The sequence below is a fragment of the Fukomys damarensis genome, unplaced genomic scaffold (assembly GCF_012274545.1).
Source record: "Fukomys damarensis isolate Sample0158 unplaced genomic scaffold, DMR_v1.0_HiC HiC_scaffold_16, whole genome shotgun sequence".
NCBI classification, from domain to species: domain Eukaryota; kingdom Metazoa; phylum Chordata; class Mammalia; order Rodentia; family Bathyergidae; genus Fukomys; species Fukomys damarensis.
In genome coordinates this window covers 107,164,235-107,188,077 of record NW_022900928.1, presented here as the reverse complement: position 1 = coordinate 107,188,077, position 23,843 = coordinate 107,164,235, and the positions used below count along the sequence as shown (strand labels likewise).

The window sequence follows — 23,843 nt, the reverse complement described above, 5'->3', positions numbered from 1 at the left end:
GTTGGTCTCGCTCACAGTGATACTCCTGCCTCAGCCTCCTGAGTGCTGGGATTACAGGTGTGCACCACCATGCCCAGCCTGAGCTATTTATTAATAGTAAATATTTTCCTGGTCTCCCAGGTGCTGGAAATATTTGTATCAAATGAGTTGTGTTTACTAGAAACACTCCATGAGAATCTCTCCTTTACAAATGAAAAGAGTGTTCTTATAAAGAAAGAAAGGATTAAGCCACATAGAATTAGCCTGAAATAATACCAATGGTCTAGGTGCTGGAGCCAAAGATTAGTCCTCAGGTCTGAAGGCCAGTTGAGCCATGTGATTCATTTGAGGGGCTCCTAGACTGTATTACTGTATTCTGCCACATTAACTATTCAGTGGTAGGAAGTTACCAGGATAAAGACTTGTAAGAAAGTTTACAGATAAAAAGTTCTCTGTTTTGGACTTTTGGTTTGCCATCTGCAATGTAGCACAACCCAAAAGTGGGTTGAACTATACAATTATAACGACTTGGAAAAAGCTGCTGCTAGGGTTTGTTTTATATTGTTTACCTCTTTAGTTTCTTGCTCTCCTGTTTTTCGTGTGTCTGCTATATTTGGCTAATGATGACTTGAATATATTGGTAACTACCAAAGTTCTTCCTTCATAGAGTTGAATTTGAACATCTTGGTACCTGACAGTCTTCCTTGGAGGACTCTAATAGTATTTGTTTAAATGGCTAAAAGGACTATTGAAGTTTTAAAATGTGGGTTTTTTAATCAGAGTAAGAAAGAATCAAATTTTCTGATTCTACATACTTTATTTTGGAGTGTAGAAGGGTGGGTACCTGTCTTCTTCGCTGTTCAAGCCTGGTGGATGGGCCAAAGAGCAAAGCATGTGGGTGATATACAACATGGGAGAAAGAGAGAGACTGTCATTGTTAGTGGTCAAAGGAAGCTGGGCTGGGGATTTAGCTCAGTGTTTCCACTACCTGTCTCACAAGCAGAAGGACCCACGTTCAATCCCCAGTATAAAATAAAACAAAACACAGTATTTTAGGTACAGAGAGCACTGTCACTAGTGACACATGAGAATGTTTACTTATTGTCGGTTATATAAAACCCTTGGGCTGACTCTTTTCTGTAAAACCCATCAACACTGCAATTACAATTAAATATGTTAGGGTTGGATTCCTGCTTCACCTGAGTGATCAGAAGTTTGAAGACTATCTTTCAGAGATCCTGCCTTGGATAGGAGCCCCAACTATATTCCAAGACTTCTCCCAGCATTATAGCAATTGAGAAATTCAAGGGCGTTAACATTGAGAAATACTGCATTTCACACCAAAAAAGTCTCTTTACACAAATTGCACAAAAATACTATCAGCATGGATTAAAGAATAAAGACTACATTCAGATAATTTAAATTGTATGCAACAAGACAACAGAATTGGTACCATTTAGAAGCAACAGATCTGGGGCAAAGCAGTTTGTACAGTGCTGGTTCTTAAACCTCTTGATCTCGGGATTCTTTATGTTTTTTAAAATGTGGGGGGACCCCAAGGAGCTTTTGTTTCTGTGGGTTATATCTGTTGTTATTTACCATACTCAAAATTAAAACTGCCAAGTGTTTAACCTATATTTATTAACTAATTGAAAAATAAAAACAAACTCATCAGACAGGTAATATTTTAAAACAAGTATATTTTTAAAACTCTAGGTGACATTATTTTACATTTTTTATAAATCTCTTTAACATGTGGCTTAATAAAAAAATCACTGAATTTACGGATTGCTTTAGTAATCAATCTATTGTAAGATTTTTTGGTTTAAGGTATGAAATAGGGGCCCATTTAGATTAGCAGTTGAAAAAAAATAAGTGCATTATCATAGCCTTTCAGATAACTGGGGATACTTCTCTTTGATACTACATACAAGCATAATAAAAAATAATTCCTTAAAAGACAGTTGTGATATAGAATATGAACCCATATCTGTTTCATTCTGTTTCATTAAAATGCAATTTTCTAGTATGTTTTAATAAAATGGATTTACCTATGCGTGATTTTTATTAAACAACATACATTAAACATTTAGAAAATACTGGTTCACTGAGCTATGCTGTGCTTCCTAGTGCTTCCTCATTTCATCACACTGATTCAAAGGAAATTCATGTTCATTAATATCACACTGATTTCATCAGAAAAGTGTTCAAGAATTGGAAAGCTATCAAGCTCCTGGTGGTAGATGCAAGTTTTCCAAAATTCGAATTTTTGCTTGAAAGCTTAAGTGTTTATAATTGACGAAAAATGTAGTTCATTGTTTTCCTTGCAGTGACATTCTTGATTTGTTCAGTTTTGAGAAAATATTTGCCAGATGTGCAAATATGCATAATCATAATCCGTCAGTCTTCCTTTGGCACAGGAGGCAATGTTTGCACTGCAGTGCATATCCAAAGTGTTTTATGCATGCATCCCTTTTCGTTACACATAATATTTAAAAGGCATGACATATTCTCAAGAAAATTAAGAACTTTTGCTATTCCATCAAAGACATCTTTACGTGGAGCTGCCTTTTTCTGACTTGGTAATGAATGATGGCGAGCTGCCACTGCTTTGATCCCTTGCTAAGGCACCCATAGCCACACTTATTGTTGGTTTTATACCACCACTGCAAATGTCAGTGCACTGAACTGTCAAATATAACAATGAATCATTTTGCAAATAATTTCATTTCACCAGTCCCTAAAGGGATCTCAGGAATTCCAAGGACTGGGGATCAAACTTTGAGAACTGTTCTTAACATGGACCACATACTAGATTTTATACCTTTGGCTTATTATAAAACCTCTAACAGTACACCTACCAGACCAATTTTTATGAACATTTTATTGTGATCATTTTTGTCTGTCATCCAACATGTACTTATGTTTTCAGAAATTCCTTAGAACATTTTTAGAACCTGGGCTTTTTCGAACTTAATTTTTTTTTCCAATTTTCTTGTAATTGTACCCTATGATACTTTATAACCCAAGTGTTCCAATCCTTTAGAGAGTTTTAGATTTATATTGAGTTAACAGCATAAAATAAAATGAATACTATATTTAGAGGAAAAGGAAACATTAGCATCTCCTGTTGGAATGTTAAAATTTAATGCATTTGTGAAAAAGGTAAACATTAATTTTTCATTAATAAGATTTTCTTTGACCAGGCAATGTTGCAGCCAGTCACTCCATCCTTCATCTTCCTGTCAACCTATGGCGTCCAAGGTTGATCATTGATCAGCTGCTAGGTTTTGGAAGGAAGGAGATTCTTCTCAGACCAAGAATGTCACTGAAAATGGTCCAGGATGGAAAGCCTGCTCTTGTTAATAGAAGACAAGTAAATGCAGAGCATGCTCCACCCGATTTAGAATCACCAGTAACCATGGTGCAAGCTATGAGGGTACAAAGCTACTCCCAAAAGATACCAAAGAAAATCCTCAGCTTCCTGCCCAGTGGTCAGCAGGAACTGCTGCAGGACAAGCCCAAGATTTCTCCTTCTGAAATGACCAGCACTACTTGGGTATCTGCAGGAAGGAAAGAGATAGTAACATCACAGAGAGAAAGGATGAGCTGGAAGAAAAGGAATTGCAAGAACTATTGTCAAAACTCATGGATGCATTCAGTCTACAAATGCCATCAGGTAAGGTTTTCAGTCAGGACAGAAAGTGATGGCCAGGAATTTGGGCTGCCTTTTAAAAACCTCTTTTGTAATATTGGCCCAATGGCTATAGTTTATAGTAGATGAGAGTTCTGAATCTTTGGGATATCAGTAGCATCTCTGAACTTGATTACCAATATTGACTTAAATATAGAATTACTTTGAGCATTAGAGATGATAAATCATGCAAGTCTTTAGTTTAGTATGTGGCACATATTAATCATTATATAATTACTTATAATTGAAATTATTATTTTCAGGTACCTTAAATCATATAGAACTGGGCAGCCCAATGTCACCATTTAAAAGTAGAGTCAATGATGCTGCTCTCTTTCTAAAGGAGAATTGATTTAGGTTTCTATATTATAAGTAACATCATCATGTTTAGAAGCTTATTGTTGAACTTATCATTCAGAATTCATTCCCCATTTTGCAAGAGCTTTTTAAAAATTCTTTACAATGGTTGTTTCTAATATTGTGAAGTGACATTGCCTTATTTCTAGCTAGAATATATTTATATCCTTTGGAGAAAATTAAAGGTTACTAATGCTGGAGACTTGTGAGTTATCTAGATATTTGCGATACAGTGAAGAATAACATTCTCTTGTGCATCTGCATTCTCAGAGGAGACCTGAAAATATTCCTGAGTTGTTACATTTAGTTTTCCAGGGCTGCCATAACAAAGTACCATAGACTAAGAGACCTAAACTCAACCCCCCAAAAAAAGCACTAGGAAGAGGAATAGGAGGGAAGGGGAAGTCGAGGAAGGGGACCTGATGATAGCTACATTCTACCTTTGCCTTTATAAGGTCTTCCTTCTGTGTACATCTTTGTCCCCATGTCTTTTTCTTTCCAGTCGTATTGAAATAGTCCATCCTAATAAATTCATTTTAAGTTAGTTGTCTCTTTGAAAATATTCACTCCAAATACAGCCACATTCAGAGGCTAAGACTTCAGTGTACAAGTTGAAGGGGGACATGATTCAGGCTATCACAACTGGCGAACTATGAATTGGGCACATAATAATGTCAGTTATGCAGAACTTAGCAGAGCCAAATCAATGAAATCATTTATTTAGTTATTCTAAAAATCTCTACAGTAAATGAAATTGGAGTTATAATCTCAATTATCAGAAGAAACAAGTTCACAAAGATGTCAGAAGCACACTCAAATGGCTGGACACAGAGGATGAGAGCTCCTTGTTCCTGATTCTTAAACTAACATAAGATTTCATCCACTGTACTTCCATCTAAACATCCTTGGGACCTTGATGAGTATTCAAAGCTAAGTCAATATCCACTTGACTTTTTAAAGAAAATTTCACATAAAAAGCGGGCATTATGGGAAAGTTTCTTAGTCTTTGATGTCTTTATCTTGCTTTTATTTTTTTGTTTTTGCAAATGACTTGAAAGCTTCTAATTTCTCAAACTGTGTTGGGCCATCCCGTATCAATGTAGTCATAATAATTTACTTTTCAAGTTCCTAATAAATTTGAATCCATTACTCCTATTTGGAACACAATACCACATTTGTCCAGTTTAACACCTAAAGGTAAAAGATTCAGGTGTATTTTAAGTGACTTAATCAAGTTTTGTGTATATGAATATATCTATATCCACTTATACATACATCATTATTCCATTAAAAGGAAAATCATAACAGAGGAAAGTGTATTTCTAAATTCAGATGATGTGAGGGCCTGGGATTTAGCTCAGCGGTTCCGCTGCCTGCCTTGCAAGGACCCGAGTACAATCCCCAGTACCAAAAAAAAAAAAAAAAAATTCAGATGTGAGTTTCGAAAAGTATAATGAATAATATACATTAAAGTATAAATAGGCTAGTGGTATTAGTTGTACAGTTTTAAAACATATCCCTCAAAAATTCATGTTTCCATTTGTAATCTCAGTTAAATCACTGAGTTGCTTTAGTATGCATTATTATGTAAACATGTTTCTGATATTAGCAAGAAGATACTTATTTCCCCTTTTTGTTATTATAGCAATCTTTATTTTGTAATAAGATTTAAATTTTACAGTATTTTTTATGTTAGCTCTCTTTATTCTAGGCTTTTAATCATAAGAAATAAGAATTTAAGTTAATCTTCATAGCTGCTATTTGAATTCTCTATCACTTGTCATTCAAATATTTCTAATTAAATTTAGGTCCTTTATCATTTTTGTATTGATGATCCCATTTTCAAACTACACTTAGCCAATGATAATATAGATTAGAAAAATATATTCCATAATTTATACACAGTCTATACATGCTTACCAAAATACACCAGATTTAGTAATAGACAGAAGTATTATAACCACACAGATGAAGATATGGAAAGAAAACAAGTTAAAATAAGGTCCATTATTTTTGTTTACTTCTGTCTCTGTTGTGGAAGATAATAATAATAGATAATAATAAGCGGTTTTTGATCACTTTACAGTTTCAGATATTTTTTAATTTTAAGATTGTTGGGAAAATTAGAAATATCTGTTTTTTGTAATATGTTAAAATGTACTCAGACAGAGTGTCAACATATCAGCCCAGCATGGTGATTATCCTAGGAGTTGACTGCCCTTTTGGATTGTGCTTTGCTAAGACGCCTCCACATTTTGGAAATTAAGATGACCTTTATGTTACTTAAAGGCTTAACTGTATTAAAACAGCAAATCTGATTATCATTTTTGGGCAGTTCTTGACATCAATTGAATAGAATTACTCAGAATCAAGATCTAAGATAATGGGATTTCAAGAGACTATGAGAGTTTAATGGAAAAGACAAAGTTATGTATAAAAAGTTCCCCAAAACTTTCAATTCTAAATGTTAGACTGAAAATCAGTATCAAACAATGTGATCAAAACTTGCGGTAAAAAAAATCAAATTTGAAAATGTATTTAATACTCTTTGCTCCTGGGGTTAAAAGAAAAATTCCTGTGGTTTTCGTGTCTTGGTAAATTGTTCACTTTCCATTTGATACTGAAATTTCCTATGTATGTCTCCCAAATTATTTTCCTCAGCTTTTCTCCTCTGGGGGACCTAGCCACGAGTGAATGATTAAATTGTGGGACAAAAGCACATAGGCTCTATGCGGAGTGAATGGTTAAATATGGGGAAAAAGCACACAGGGTCTGTGAGGAGTAAATGATTAAACTATGGGGCAAAAGCACATAGGCTTGTTAGAATCCAATGGTTAAACAAGAAGTTTGGGTAAGAATAGCATGTTGTGTTTGGCCATTGTCTTTTCCCTTTTCCCAAGAAAATTTGCCTAGCCTAGAAACAGTGCTTGCCCAAACTACTTTTTCTCCTGCTTTTTTCCCTTACACTGATATTCTGAATAAAATCCACAGCGTTCTCAGTGTCAGGGCTTTTTAAATAGCCCCTGTGGGCTTCTCAGTGGATTGAACTAAATCTCCTCTCCAAGTAATCTTTTTCATCCTCCAGGCCACCCGCAATCACTCACTGCAACATTCTCCTTTTCCTTTTTGGTATCCATTTGCCAAGGTATGTTTCAGTGATGAGAAGGGAAGATGGGAGGAGGGTGGCAAAATTAGTACAGCACTGCATGAGAACAAAGACGGACTGGACCAGCATGAAAGCACTCACCACAGCTCCTCCCCTAGGATCGTGCGGAGCTTACATAGGAATAAACCCCAAATCCCAGCTTCCCAGGAAGGAAAATAGATGGACTATGTATCCCCAACTCATCTCCTCAGAGTTCTGTCCAAAATACTGGCTTGTGCATACCAGCTCAGAGTACTAATAGGACGCATCATACTCCAGTTGCCTAAGGGCTACAAAAAACAAAGATGGCAGTAGGGATAACATGAAGCTTGAGAGGCTCTCAAAATATCTGACCAGACTGAAGTTCTTCTTCTGCATGGCAAGACATAGAGCACACACTAGGAGAGTGTGTGAAGATGAAGAGAGGCAGCTATTTTTTCTAGTATGTATAGACCAGCAAAAAGAGTAAAGAAAAATGAAGAAGGGACACAGGGCCCAAACAAAGGAATAAAAGAGGGATTCAGAAATGGACCCCTGTGGAAATCAGGCATATGAATAACCTGACTGAGAATTTAAAATAACTATCATGAAGAGTCTCAGTGAGGTCAGGAGAACAATCCTGAAAAACAAGTGAAAATTTCAACAAACAGAAAACTTTTAATGGAACCAAACGGAAATCTTGGAGCCAAAAACACAATAATTGAAAGGAAGATTTCAATAGAAAAATTCAACAACAAACTAGAATTAAGCAGAAGAAAGAATCCATAAACAATTTCCAGTGAGTTTATTTAATTCATGATTAGCTAGCTTTGAGGCAGAAATGAGAGTGGAACAGCCTGGCTGAGGATAGCTGCTTATGCCAGAGCAACCAGAAAGCAGAGAGAGAAGGGAGCAGCCACGGACAAGAATACACCCTCCCTTCTCTGTGCCCAGTAACCTACCTCTTTCCACAAGGCCTGACTTCCTAGCAGCACAAACAGCTATGAATTGATGAGTAAGTACAGTGCCCATGAGGTCTAATCGCCTCCCAAATGTTGGAGACTTCTAGAAGACATTTTAGATCTAACCTGTAACAGTAATATTGATCATGGTAAGTATTAGCCACCTTATTTTACCAACTAGTTTAGAGGAAAGGCATTGTTCTTGGGAACTGAGGAAAGAAGAGTTCTTTGTGCAACACCTTTGTCCAGATCAACCTACAAGTGCCCTTCTCTGAAGTGGTCTTCCATTTGTTGACAGCAGATTCCCAGTCTTCAGTGAACATGGATCTGTATGGTGAAGCTGAGGGGGTTTGCAGGGCTTTCTCAGCTCTTGTAGATCAAATCACCTCGCCCAGCTTGAAGTGAAAAGGAGTGCAGGCTGAAAGACCCCTTGGAATGGTGATAAATACACTTTCAAAATCTGAATCAAAAGAACTAAGCCTCCCCCGTCTCCCTCTCCCTATCTCCCCTCCCCCCCCATTGGTGTGAATTGTGAAGGTTTTTTGAAAATTTCCTTACTTATGCACCTTAGTTCTTCAGTTCAGAGTACAGTCTCAAGAGTGAGGGGTAGAGGAGCAGCATACTGCATAGAGGTGCTTGCTTAGTTTCAAGTAGAAGAACTTTGTTCTCACTTTGAACATTGTGATAGTAATATTCAAGTGTGTGATCTACATGAATGCGCAGCCTCCTTGGGGTATCCTTTAAATTTCTGAGATGATGACCTAATTTTATATCTGGATACTTTGACTGGAGAATAGGCTTGGCAAAGAACTAAATATATGTCAATATGTGTGCACTTACACACACTTGTGTGCACTCATGCACACACAAAGAGTGTATGTGGAGCTGATGAAATCTGGATTGCACTAATGTCAGACCCTTCACTGTGGTTTTGTATTATAGTTATGTAGAATGTTCTTGTTGGGGGAAATTGGATAAAGGGTATGCAGATGTGCCTATATTACCTCTTATAATTAGTATCTCAAAACATTTTTTAACATATCAATATTTTTCTCTAAAATTTCACATCTAATGAATTTCACAAAAACACCTCTGCGTTTCCTTTCTCTATATGTTGGATCAGGTTATAGTCATTCAAAGTAGCAGCTAAAACTTTTTTGACTACTAGAACGTTTAGTTTAAAGCACCTTATATGTACTATGTATGTTGTTCAGTCCTCACAACAGATCTAGAAAGCATTTTATTTTATAAGAAAAGTGAGGCACAAAGACGTTTAGCAACTCATTTAAAATCAGTTGGTTGGAATTTAAAATTAGAATTCAAACCTAGCTCTGGAGCCTATACTCTTATCACTACTTTGTAATTTTCATCAATAGTATTGTTGATTTCACTATTTAAAGTTATTGATTTTTACTTAAATAATCTATAATTCATATGCTATTTACAGAATGAAATAATATCCTGTTGGATAGTATTAGGACTACGTTATCCCTGCATAATCTAATCCTATTTTTTTGGTACCGGGGATCGAACTTGGGTCCTTGTGCTTGCTAGGCAGAGCAGGTGGCAGAACTACTGAGCTAAATACCAGCCTCTCATCCTGATATTTTTTAATTTGCTTTTTTATTTTGGTTTTCCCATTTAAGATATTCACTCTTCTTACTTCATGCCAGAGTGTTCTGTAAGTCTGATAAGCATGCCCTAGAACATGGGTCTGCAAACCACAATCATGTGGACCAAATCTTCCCCACTGCTTGAGTACAAGGCATGAGTTAAGAGTGGCTGTTACATTGGACCAAATCTTCCCCACTGCTTGAGTACAAGGCATGAGTTAAGAGTGGCTGTTACATTTTTTATTGCTCAAAAGGATATCTCATGACACCTGAAAATTATATGGATTCGAACTCAACGTTCACAAAGAAAGTTTTATTGAAACTCAATCATGACCTTGGATGTATATATTTTTATAATTTATTCTGTTTACCAAAGCTGACAGAATAAGTTGCAGCAGAGACGGGAGCCCACAAAGGCAGGCTGATTATATTTACTACCCAATCCTTGGCAGAAACACTGGCAATCTATTCTCCAAGTGTGGTGTCTTCTCAATAATGTACAAGAGGTAATGAGTTCATCAGATGGTTTTGAAGAGTATGATGAAGATATTAGGGAAAATACCATGAAAGAAAAGCCATGAGTTATGTAGAAAAGGTAGCCAAAGGATGGTAGCTTTTCAAAAGCTGTCATTCACTTAGTCAACCAAAATATGATGTTAGGTCTCCCCAGCTCTTTTTCCAGGCTTTCTTTACCTATGGTAATGATTTGGTTAATCCTCTAATGAAACTGTCTTTTGACAATAACTCTTTAGATAAGATTTCTTCCTTCAGGAGGAGCCCAAATCTTCAGTGAAACATTAATTGAAGCTTTTTTTTTAACTGGTAAGAAGTAAGAGAATTGCTAACATTTCTGAAGTCCAAATTGGCTGTCAGTACCTCAGACAAAGGACTATTATCAAGGATATATAAAGAACTCAAAACAATCAGTCCCCCCAAATATAAAGACCCGATCCAAAAATGGGCATCCGAAATGAACAGACATTTCTCATACAAAGAAGTGAAAGCAGCAAGAAAATATATGAAAAAATGTTCCACATCACTGGTCATTCGAGAGATGTAGATGAAAACAACACTAAGATTCCACCTCCCCCCACAAAGAATGGCTGCTATCAAGAAATCACACAATAACAAATGTTGGCGGGGTTGCGGGGAGAAAGGAACCCTCCTCCATTGTTGGTGGGAGTGCAGACTAGTGCAACCACTATGGAAATCAATATGGAGATCCCTCAAAGAGCTTGGACTGGAGGTTCCATTTGACCCAGCCATCCCTCTGTTGGGTATCTTTCCAAGAGAACTGAAAGAATCATATCACAGAGAAGTATGTGCACCCATGTTTATAGCGGCACAGTTTGTAATAGCTAAATCTTGGAAACAACCTATTTGCCCATCCGTTGGAAACTGGATAAAGAAGTTGTGGTTTTTCTATAAAATGGAATATTACTCAGCCATAAAGAGCGAGAGAATAGATTCATTCATAGGAAAATGGATACATATTGAAGATGTACTCCTAAGTGAAATAAATAAGTCATACATGTGTAAATACCGAATAGTTTCCCTGGTGTGAATATTCTGCAACAATGCATAAGATTCTAATAAGATTACTGACATTTAGAAATGGGAGGAAAGGAGCTAAAGATGTAGGGAAGGTGTGATACGTAGGGGAAGAACAAAAAGGGAAAAGAAAAAAATGTGAGAGAATGAAAAGATGAAAATAAAGTGTTTGTAGATGGGGAGGGGAGGAGGGGGTGAAGGGAGGGCAGAGGTAAGGGGAAAAAAATGAGAATCAAGACTTGCTATGTAAAGGTACATGATCCCAACAATGAATGTAACTGTACTGTATCCCTAAATGTACCAATAAACTCAATAAAAAAAAAAAAAGAGAATGATTAGAGGCGTGGAAATAATTAGAGATAAAAATAACATTGTGTCTGGAGTTCAAATAAATTTGCTAATTGAACATCATTGCAATGCCTCTCATTCAGGCCTGGTTATTTTTCAGGGAAAAAATATTTATTGGTTCTTCTCTTATAATGTTGTTCGTTTTAATTTTATTCTGCTTTTAAATGCAAAATATAACTACAATTGAGTTTTAATATTTAATCAAACAAATGTGTGACTGGGAGATAATTTATATTCATGCTACTTTATTAGAGTTTGGACATCATTAGTGGTAACATTAAATATTGAAATAAAGAAACTCCAATAACATTAATTGGGGTCCAGAACATTTATTAATTTTATTTCTTTTAAATGAATGTCTTATTCCCCAGATTTTTATTTTGTTTTATTTGTTTATTTATTTTATTTTGTTTATTTGTTGCTTTATTCAATATTCAAAAATATTCTCTCAAACAAGATTTAGCTTCACAGGTTATCAGCAACAGGTGTTAATATATACAGCCCCTTATATGCTACTGCATAAGTAATCCAAGTGTTAATAGCTTGAAATTCATGCAGCATTTTCAATGCATTAAATGTATTGTCCTCTGCTTCATTAATTATGTCAAGATTCCCATATATTATCAAATGAATATCAAGAATTGGGGTCTTCCAATCCTTAAGTGATCTTTAGAAGTTACTTAATCCATTTAGACAGTGGGATGGTCTAGTAGTAGTCACCATTGGAAAGAACATGCTAGTAGCCTAAAAGAATGAAGCTTTAAATAAATATTCTTTGAGAATTTTGCTTAATATTTATCTCTGGACATTTCCACATTTAAAGTAAATAAGTAAATATCAATAGTTAAGTAAAAATATTTATGTGCCTATAGTATATGCATATATTTAATTCCAAGGCATGAGTTAGTTCAGAGGTTAGATTTATTTTCTCCTTATTTCCAGGTTCACTTTTCCAACAAACCTAGACCCACTCTTGCGTACATGCAGACTTATCAACTCTTCAATGAACTCCTTCTTCTTTAGGAAAGGGGTTCTTAGGAGCTGAGAATATGCACCTGAAAGTAGAGAAAAGGAACTTCATAAGCTCATTTTCAGATTAATTAAATATCAGTAAAATTTTAAAAAGAAACATTGCTGTTTCTGTTCTCAACTATCAAAATTCTATAGTATATTGTAGGATTATGTATGTGAATTTGTAGTCACAATACAATTTTCCAGAGATAACCTTAACTTATACACAAGCTTCACACCATGATTTATTTAACCATTACCTACTGTGGGGCACTTAAATTATTTCTAGGTTTTTTCATTTCTGTAAATGAGATTACAATGAACTGTTTTATAGTATTGATTGGCTGCACCTCCAAATGTTTCCTTAGAACAAGTTTCTAGATGGATAATTGCTAATTATATTGCTTAGGAAATGTATTAGAAAAAAATAAAGTAGAAAATCAAGCATTTGTGGTCAACTTATTAAAAAATAAGCAGCCAGTTAGGTGCCAACTGCAAACATCATCAGATTATAAATCTAAATTATAATTTTTTTCACTACAGAGAAGAGATTCACAATTTTTCTAGAATATAATCTTCCAGGCCCAGTAAGACAGATTTTTCTGACCTTCTCAGTGTCAAAGCAAAGAAGCTATCATTTTTTTGCACAAGCCAGGTTGTATTTTAAAATTTCTTCATTTACATAGAAGCCTCTACTAGCCTCTGAGTTAACCTTCTTTCATTTTTTCTTTAGGTTTCTCTCTCTCTCTCTGTCTCTCTCTTTCTCTCTTCTCTCTCCATAATGCATCAGAATTTACCGATTAAGTACAGGAACTTTGTCTTTACATCTTCCTCCACATACTTTAATACTCAGCCAGAAGACTATAAGTGAGTGCCTTTCCGGACTAAGTAACAATAATCTTCAGCCCTCATCTCCAGCCCTTATAATTTCTGGAATTCTCATTTCCTGACCAACTCTGTTCCTGCTTTTCATTGTAAAAACAACCATGGTGTCCAAGGTATCACCCAGCTATCTTTGGCATAAAAGCCTTTCGGATTCTATGTAGAGTTAAGTGCCTTTCATATATTCTTCTTTTTACAGAAACACAGAAAATTAAAAGAGAGAACAAGAAGGACTTTATAAGTCATCTATTTTTTTCCATATTCTTTTTTTTTCCTGGATGAAAACTAAATATGCAAATTAATTTGCCCAACGCTACATGACTATCTGATATCTCTTGTTCTCATATTTGTTTATGTATACTCAAGTATGATATAGTCATATAAAAAATTATGAGTTATGTGTCTTAGCAAAGCAAGACTCATAGTAAGATCTTGTAAGTAAATTTAAAATATTTGAATGAAAGATAGCAAAGCAACAAGAAGCTTTTTATATATTACAAAGAAACTTATTTTAGTTTTTCTTCCTTTCTGTCTTGATGATACAATTTTCCCCAATAACTATAGGGACAAATCAAACCCTCACCTTATCCAAATCTGGTAGCATATTGTCCCCCAGAGGCAAAAGAAAAAAAATTATCAACACTCCATACAGGTACATCTAGAGCCCAGTAGAGCCACTAGAGATTTAATTGAGCCTCTTGAAAGGAAATCTCAATGTTCTGTAACTAGTTAATCTTTGGAAACCCATCCATCTCTTTGGGTTTCTTTGACCCAAGAAACTCTTTGTGATGACTTCAACCAAACAGAAATTCTTCTTTCCTGATCTGCAAACAATTGTTTGTGCTAAGCATTAAAATAACTTCAATAGAACGAAATGTCCACTTCTACCTTGGGTACTTGCAAAGCAATTCTTACTAACATCGGAGACTGGCTGAGAAAACAGCAACTGTGTAGTGAGTTTTAGGATGTGGCTTCCAAAGCTGAAGTTGTCTTGGAGAAATGTTATATATATTATTCTCATGTTCAGCTGAACAAAAACAGTATTTTTCATTTATTCTCTAGATATTTTTCTGAGGTACTCAAAGTGAGCACAAGATAAAAAAAATGGTGATGATTTGAGTACAACAGCTAAATATGTCAAGAATGGAAGAAAAAGCCCTACAGACCACCATCAGCAGTACAGAAGAAAATATACGGTCCTTAGTAATCTGCTGCCCAGAAAACTTCTATTCAAACTGTTTTTAAAATATTGTTAACCAACATTTAAAGATACTCATTCTGTATTTCTACCTCAGTACCAAAGCTATTGAGATAAATTTTTCTCTAAAAAATGAAATCAGTGTATATAACAATTATGCCTACCAAAATAAATTTACCTTTAAATAGTAGCAGTGAGTTATCTAGTTTTGTGGGCCAACAAATCATTAGGATATTTAGTTGCCGAGGTTGAAACAAATTATATACGTAAGGTGTGATCTAAAAGGACTGGGTGTTTAATTTTTTTTAATTACAACAAAAGAAGCATTGCCATTAATCCCTCACAAAACACTCCCCCTTTGCTTAGCATGCATTTATCCCACCACTCCTTCCACCTCCTGAAGCAGTTCTGGAAGTCCTCTTTTGCATCTTCAGTTGATCAATCATAGTTGCCTTGAGATCCTGCTTCAATCAGTAGTGTTAATTTTTTTAATAGTCTCTTAGACTTTTGGGATGAGCCAGATGTTGCACAATACCAGACCCAGTGAATACAGTAGATGAGGACGCAAAAAGATTTTACAAGGTTGCTTTTCCTTTGGATGACATTCTGTAACAGGATTCACTGCTCTTTTTTTTTTTTAATCACACCTCCTAAAAACCCCCATGACAGAAAACTTCCAAAACTGCTTCAGAAAACGACAAGAATGATGGCCTGTTCAAAGAAAGGAGAAGTATTTTTAAGGGGAATTAATGACAGTGAATCTTTTACTGTAATGACTTTTTAAAATTTAAGTTCACTGTATTCTTCAGTCATCTCTTGTGTATAAGCACTACCCAGAAGCTCATTGGTTAAAATGACATCCAAAAAAGTAACAAAAACAATATGAATATGACTCAGAAATCTCTGCTTACCTACAAGGGTTTGCTGGACCTCAGTCTAATTTTATAGAGAATATTTTTATACCCCTAGACAAGACTATATTTGATTATAGTATTTTATTCAGTGAGAACCTGTAAATGTTTAGGAAGCTTCAACTTACTAAAACTTAGTGGCCCAAAGTTAGTTACTTCAAAAAGAAACAAAAAGTGAAGGTGATGCCAGCAGATTTTTTCACTCTATTTCATCAACTAAGTACCTTTCACAGAGATTCTCCTCTGGTACAAATGCAATGGTTTTTCAACATAAAAATATTTTTGTGTGTGCTGCAAATATTTCCCAGGTTTATACTGAAGTCCTCCCAATCTCACAGCAGGTAAACACCTGGTTATAACTGCAAATGTTCAAGTGTGTCGGACAAGAGAATACCTTTATATCACATTTGGAAATCATGCTTCTCCCTTTTTCCCTTTGACTTCACTTTCCTGCTATTCACATGAAGTGTGAGAACAAGAATGGTATATTGATATAAATAGCTACTATAAAATGCAAATGATTTCAGAAGCTACTATGATGTAATATCTATCTTTTCTATCACTTTTGTGTTCTTAGGTTCATCCTTTGAGAGGAATATATGAGATATTGGATTTTCTTGAATTGTGTCCTTTTCCCCACACACAGCATGTCTGTACATGACTAACCCTTTCAAAAGACATGAGAAATTGTGTTGAGCACCTTGTTTACTCCCTGCATGCTGTGGCTGAGCTGATGAGATTTTTTCTCCCTCTCCAGCCAGTTGTCTTCTTCCTAAGCCATGGTTCCTTGAGAGGACACAGTCCACATAGATGTCCCAGAAAAGCTGAGCCAGATCCCAGAACAGGGCCCCATGCTTCAAGTTCTCAGATGACTTTAGGTAAATCATAAAATTCCAGAAGCCGGAAACAGTGTTGGAAATGCGAGGCTTTTGCATTTCCAGGAGCAGTACTGAGGAGGATTCCCAGCACTGAGGATCAGCTTGGTCGAGAGCCAGAAGATCTGTCTGGCTATGACAGAGGAAAGGAGACACACAGCACATTCCCAAAATGAGCAGAGAGCAGGTGAGGCTCCAGGGACAACGGATCCCTCTTCTGTTTCCAGGATCATCCATGACCCTGAAAGATCACAGGATGGAAATATATCAGTCCTCCATTTTGTTCCACTCAGGAAAGAAAACAAGTACACTCTGCAGAAACTTAGACCAGGCATAGAGGACACACCATGGCCACTAAATAGGAAAATATCTTATCCTATCTCCCATACCAGAAGCCTAATTTTTTCTAAAGTGATTCATTATCAGGCCAGTGTAAAACCAAGATACTTAGTTTAAGATCTATTCGGAAGTGTGTTTGTTTGCAAGATTAATGACTTAAACCTTTTTCCTGGCACAAAGAATATAGTTTTGAAAAATCTTAAACCTAACCCAATATCTTCATCAAGAATCTATAAAATTTAAAACTTCAATATATTTTAACCTTGTATGCTTTCCTTATATGGCTTTTATTTTTTAAAAAGAGATAAGTATTATAAAATATTATAATAAAAATAAACAGAAGATAAGTTTTTTGTTTGTTTGTTTGTTTGTACCAGGGATCAAACTCAGGACCTTGTGCCTGCGAGGCAGGCAGCAGAACCACTGAGCTAAATTCCAGGTCCCTGAAGTTAGGTCCTAAAAGTATGGATAATTATATTTTGGAGTTGAAGAATATATATTCAACCCATTAGAATAGAGTCAATAGATATTTTACAAACACCCAAAATATTCCTTGATTCTGATATAACTATAATAAATATTTTCTAATTTTTCTCTTCTCTCTATGAATTTCAAGGACTGTAAAGAAAATGATTACTCTCTTATTCAACTTCCCTAGCTCTCAATGTGTACTGCAGTAGAATCAGAAAAGCCATATGTCACTTTGAAAACATTATTATGTTACCACTTCTGACAAGCGCAATGGGAGAATTCTGCTCTGAAAGCAAGTTAAATTTTTCCCAGGGGGGGAAAAAAGCTTATCTGACTACTTACAGACTATTAAAAAATGTGTTTGACACATTAAAACTTCAGTGTACAGAAGAAACAGGAAAGGAACACACAGCTCACCTTCAGTTTATGTTTCCTCAGCTTTCAAATGGTAATATGAAAAAGGCAAGAAAGAGAGATTCTATAGGAATACTTATGGGAATATTTATGTACCATAATATTGAATGACGACACCACAAATAAAATCTCTTCTGCATAGCAGCAGGACATATTAAGATAACATCAAACAAGTATTTCAGAAAGTCTTTGAACATGCCTATTTTGAAAGGGAATATTCGAGATACAAATTATTCCAAAACAGTGTTCTATATCATATTTTCATATCTTGTACATGTCAGCTCTATTTGAAAAAGTATTTGTCGTACTCTTTCAGAAAATATCAAAGTCGAGATCCCCAAAGGCTGACTTTATAAGAGGTAGATCTAAACCGGTAGAGTTAAGTTTCCAGAACACAAAGGGCGGGGCGCTGTCCGTGGTTCTGAAGTTGGCGCTGTCCGGGGCTCCTCCTGAGCTGAGGCCAGCGTTCACGTTTATTCTTTAGATTCCTTTAGGAAAGGGTTCTCTGAAGCTAGAGGGATGTTTTTCTGAGTTCTTTTTCCCTGGGCTCCTCCGCGCTCCGAGTTACAAGCCTCGAGCTGTATTAGGCGCGTCCTGGTCCTGCACCTGCTTTCCTAGCTTCACCCGGGAACCGCGGGACCCGAACTCGAACTCACTCTTGGGCTCCTCACCTTATCCGCAGGGCTATCCCCAGGACGCCCCTCAAACTCACCGGCCTTGCTCTCTCGTATTCCCTCGAGCTCAGGGAGAGGACGCGCTCCGTCTGCTCCCTTGGCGAGCAACTGACTGTCCCCAGCGTCCGAGTCCTGAATGCCACCGCGCCTCTTCTTAAGTAGTGGGAGCGCTCGGCCCCTCTTCAAGTCTACGTCAAAGCGCCTGGAAACTGCTGCCACCTCTCGCCTCCAAGTCCATTTCCGGCACCGTGCTCTTCCCTTCCTCCCTGAGGGTTTCCTTTCAAGAAGCAAGGCAGGCTTGGTCACCCACACCTTCCCTGATGCTGACCCATTCCCACCCTCCTCCTGGTGGAGTGAGCTTTGGTGTGCTTTGATGACTACTATCTGCCTCTGATGTGCAATCCTGCAAGCAGGAAATGGAAGGTTGGGGCCCAGCTCTTTGTCCATGTAGAGGAGAGCACAAGGTCGCCAGAGCCCTACTTTCTGCATGTCTCATCTGAGCATAAAAGGAACAGGAGGAAAGACTGAAATTGAGGGGTTGGAAAAATGACATGGGCAACCTCATGGATGCCAGTAAGGGCTCCAAGGAACTAAGGTGATTCCCGGGTTATTCTGGAAGTGAATTTCTCTTGCCTGAGTGAAGTCCTCGACTGGGTGGAGAAAATCCGCTCTAGGGCAAAAAAAAAAGGATTGGCATAGCGGGAAACTCTCCCGACTGGGGACAGTAAGCTCAGTAAGTCCAGCCTAGGTTTTTGCTGGCATCGTTTTCTCAACTTTCTGCTCCTGGTGTTACAGTGTGGGCCCTACTTTCCAAGAAAAGGAAGAGCCTGATATTCTTTTCATTCTTACCTAACATCTAGTTTTACCTTGGTCCCAATTCAAGGGTCCCTCCCCAGGTGACAGAAAGGAACTCTGAAAGGGCATTCTGAAGGCTCCAGGCTCTGAAATTCATGTTGTGTACCTCAATTTTGCCATCATTGACCAGACAGGTGGATGTCACTTCTATTTACCCTCCTGGAGTGTGGGAAAAGATAAGGATAATGTCTTAGTCTTGCCTCCTCAACTTGAAGGAACTCACAGTCTTTTGGAGAAAGTTATCAGAAGAATAGGGCATTTTAGCCCAGTGTGTGGCCACAGAGTTAAGAGACTGATGAGAGAGAACCAAGGAAGACCATGAAACTGATCAGATTCTTAATATATTTTGATGGTACAAAGGACAGGCATTGTGGAATGCAAGAGAAAGAGATATTGAAGATATCAAGTTTTGGAAGCTTAGGAATTGAGGTTTGGGATTATCATCAGCTGAAAGGTAAAAGGAAAAAAATCTGGAAAGAAAAATAAAGATTTTGGTTTTGTACATATTAAGTGAGACAAGAGTGGCATCCAAATGGAGAGACTGCCAGGCATGGTGGTGCATGCCTGTAATCCCAGCACTTGTGAGGCTGAGGCAGGAAGATCGCTGTGAGTTCAAGACTAGCCTGGGCTACATAGTGAGTTCCAGGTCAGTCTCAATTACATAGTGAGACCCTGTCTCAAAAAAATGGAGATACTATGTAGGCAGAGAAGGGTGAAAATGGAGAGAAAACATTTGAGACACTAGGCTAGAAAGAAATCTAGCTTTGGGATTTTTAACAACATGTAGAGTATAGTTTAAAACATTAGAAATTGTGGAAAGAGGGAAAGTAGGATAGAGTTTAAGACAAACCAACACATAAGTGATTTAGGAACAGAAATAAGAACCAAGAAATTGGAGTACCTGGGAAGTCAATGAGATAGAATTTTTCACAGGGAAGGAAGAAATCAATCACATGACACAGATTCAATAAAGGATGTCAAAAATGAAGAGGAAGAATTTTCTACTGAATCTACAAAAATAGAAGAGCTTATTTATTTGTTTGTTTTTGTACTGGGGGTCAAACTTGGGACCTTGCACTTGCAAAGCAGGCAGTGGAACCACTGAGCAAAATCCCTGGCCCTAGAAGAACTGATTAAAAGCAATTTCCATTGAACACTGGGGAGAAGTAACTGAAGCAGAAATGGAAAGGAAGAAAAGGAAGGCAGCACTTGGGGAGGATTTTCTACACAGTTTTAATAAAACAAGGGGAAAGATTGGAGCAGGAGAGAAAGTGGGTCTTGGTCATATTTATAGCCTGGAGAAAAGAAACCAAGAGAGAGGGAGAAGTTCAAGATCATGAAAGAATGGTAAGCAATAACCTTAGAGGAAGCAGAGATAGTGAAGATAAGCAAATGACGAAGAGTTGGCATCTTACAGAACAAGAGCTAGCTTGCCTTCTGAAACTGAGGATAGAAAGAAGATGACCTTTAAAGATGGATCTGTTCATAGACAGTATGGTGAGTAATGGAGCAGGAGTTGGGAGAAGTGGTAACTGATAACTCCAATTTTCTCAGTGAAAAGAATGATTATTCTACAAAAGCAAGGAAGAAATGTGATCAAAGATCTAAATAATAAAACAGAGATGCTTTCTCTGCTGGGAGATAAAATAGGTAAAACTTGAAGTCATAGGTGTAGGCAGGGACTTTCTGAAAAGAACTCCAATTGCACAATAAATAAGTCAACAAGTAGTATTATATCAAATTAAAAAGCTTTTGCATGGTAAAAAAAATAATAAAGCAAAGAGAACTTATAGAATGGGAAGAAATTTTTCATCAGTTACACCTTGGACAGAGGACTAATGTTTAGAATACATAAAGAGCTAAAAGTAATAAGATCCCACAAAATAAAAGACCCAATAAAAAAGTAACAACTAAAATGAATAGACATATCTCAAAAGAAATACAAATGGCTCACAAATACATGAAAACAATTCAACATCAATTACCATTAAAGAAATACAAATTAAAACAACACTAAGACTTCATTTTACTCAAGCAAGAATGGCTATCATCAAGAAATCAAATAATAACAAATGCTGGTAAGGCTCTGGTGAACAAGGAACCTTCTACATTGTTGGTGGGAAGGTAAACTAGTACAACCATTATGAAAATCAATATGGAGATTCCTCAAAAACTAAAACTACAAATTTCATTTGACCCAAGTATTCCCCCACTAGGCATCTTCCCCAAAGAATTAAAGACATCATATTACAGTGATATGCATGTATCAATGTTAATAGCAGCACAATTCTTAATAAACAGCCTCTGTGTCCATACACAGAAGAATACTGGAATGTGGTATTTATACATAATGGAATACTACCTTGCTATTAAAAAGGACAAATTTGAGTCATTTGTAGGAAAATAGGTGCACCTTGAAAACATAATTTTAAGCAAAATAAATCAGTGACACATGTTTAAATCCAGAAGGTTTCTCTCATATGAGAAACCCAATGTATAAATAAATAGCAAACTAAAAGGTAGATAAAAGGAATCAGGAAGATAGATCTTTAGCAAATGGGAAAAGGACCAGAAGGTGGAAGAAAAGGGGAAGAGGGGAGGGGAAAGGATTTTTAAAAAGATTTAATGTGTGTCATGTACATGTACCAAATATCAACAAGGAAAGTATTCATTATATATCACACACATGTAATAATAAAGACATTTTCAGAAACACTTTAATGAGTGCATAAAATTTTCTTGAGTGAATAATTCAACCATTTCTCTCTTAAAGACATTTCGATTATTTTCAAGAATTAGCTGTAAACGACAAGTCATTTTGGGACTAGAACCATAAAAATTTTTGTGTACGAAAAGAGTTGAAGAAGCATCAGAATGATCATTGAAGGGCAGAAGGATGAGCAGTGAGAAAACTGGAACCTAAAGAAAAGGATTGAAACTCGCGTGATGTTGAGACCAACTGTGAGGTTACAATATTCTATTCCTTGTGTTTGCACAACTTCTAGGAGGCAGCACAGTATAATTATAAACACTGATGTGCTCTGGGTCCCAATTGCTTTGGTCTACACCATGTGTCCCTCATCTTATGTCACTGATTTTTAGCTGATTTTTTTTTTTTTTTTTTTTAATGTTTAGCCCTGCTGAAATCAGACTGTATCTAATGGCACCTTGTAATTGGATTTGCAGCATTTTCTTTTATTTTTAAAAATAAAGAGAGGCCTACAATTGATGGTATCATTCAGAAATTTAATTAACCTCCATAAAACCATTTTCTTGGCTGTAAAATGGACAAAAATCTCCCTTATGGTTGTTTAATCAGAATAAAAGGAGATCCTGTAAAGAAAACACCTAAGATGGTGCTATGAGAACAAAGTATGTGATAAATATTAGGAACAGTTGTGTTTAAGTGACTGGTGAAAGAGTGGATATTATACCATTGAATCAGTGTTAAAGTTTTGTTAAGCAGGTGCTGGTGATAATAAGGATACAAGAAAATCAAAGATTTGAACAGGATAGAAAAAAAAAGAAAAGACTGACACTGAAGAGGAAAATGACTGAGGAGAAATGAAGAAAACTGGAGATTTCATTGGGCAGGGAAACAGGTAGCAGAGGGATAAAGAAAGAGGATGCTGAAATTCAGGGAGTTTACAGTCAGAGGGAGATTAAGACTCAGATTTCAGAAGTGCATCAGATGTTCTAATCCTTTTATGCTCTGCATCCTGAGCATAGCCGCCAAATTCATAGACTGAGACAAGCAAAGGCAAGGGCTACCTCAGTCAAGCCCCACCTTTCCTGCAACAAAGTCTGGAGAACCTGAGGATGTGACACATGGCTCTTCCAAGCAGAAGGCTCACAGCAAGGCCTCCCAATGGAAGTTCAGTGGGTTTTGTTTGTTTGTTTTGTTTTGTTTTGTTAAGTGAAAGCATAAAGTCTACTCAAATGCTTTGTTTTCATTTTCAATACAATTACTTGAGACTGGAAGTTTTGACTTTCAATAAAATTTTTTGTACTGGCATACTAAAATATGATGTCCCAATTAAACATCTCTCACAAATACAATTTACCAGTGTCCACTTGAAATGTAAGTAATCACATGTTTAAATGTTTTTATTTAGAAAAAGATCCTAACCACTACATACTCTTGTTGTAACAAACTTTCTATATTCTTCGATTATCAGGGTAGTTCGGAAAGATTTTTGTGAATTTGAACATGATTATTTTTTTAAATCCTAAACTGCAACAACAGCTTAAAAATTGTACAAATAAAATGGCATACCAGTTCTTGCACTTAGATAAAAAGAAATCCATCCCAAACCATGTGAGTGAATACTTTGTATTCTGTTGAACACATGAGGGTGCTTAGTTTGATGTCTCTATGGTTTCATTTTCAGACTAGACTCTCTAGAACAATAACATATGGCCAGCACCTCCAACATACAAAACATTATTTATATACATATGATCTCACAGAATCCTAAGGAAAACACCATTTTGATCTTGCCTTTTCCCCATTTTAAAAACTAAATTAAGGGATCTTCCTTGATTCACTTAACTGATCACTGGTAAGAGAGTGCAGTTCAATTTC

At 36.4% G+C, this 23,843-nt stretch overlaps 2 protein-coding genes across 2 annotated transcripts in view; one reads left to right on the top strand and one right to left on the bottom strand.

Annotated features, from left to right (window-relative positions):
• Positions 1–8,521, top strand: part of Dytn (dystrotelin) — a 46,685-nt gene extending 38,164 nt beyond the window's left edge. Inside the window, 3 exon segments of the mRNA XM_010616207.1 lie at positions 3,186–3,557; positions 3,560–3,658; positions 8,418–8,521. Coding sequence (XP_010614509.1) covers positions 3,186–3,557; positions 3,560–3,658; positions 8,418–8,521 — 575 coding nt within the window.
• A 4,028-nt stretch (positions 8,522–12,549) lies between these two features.
• Fam237a (family with sequence similarity 237 member A) lies at positions 12,550–18,518 on the bottom strand. The gene is made up of 3 exons (XM_010616099.2): positions 18,442–18,518; positions 16,331–16,746; positions 12,550–12,683 (listed from the first exon to the last, which is right to left on the bottom strand). The coding sequence occupies exons 2-3, from the start codon at positions 16,740–16,742 to the stop codon at positions 12,550–12,552; spliced, it is 546 nt and encodes a 181-aa protein (XP_010614401.1). The 5' UTR covers positions 16,743–16,746; positions 18,442–18,518.
• Between the last annotated feature and the right edge of the window lie 5,325 nt (positions 18,519–23,843).

What these genes read in the sequence shown, in the direction of transcription:
- Fam237a (XM_010616099.2), bottom strand. Translation starts at nt 16,742, where the DNA reads ATGGATGATCCTGGAAACAGAAGAGGGATCCGTTGTCCCTGGAGCCTC. An exon ending in GCATGCAGGGAGTAAACAAG is followed by an intron (nt 12,684 to 16,330) that starts GTGCTCAACACA and finishes CTCTACTTTCAG; the next exon opens with GTGCATATTCTCAGCTCCTA.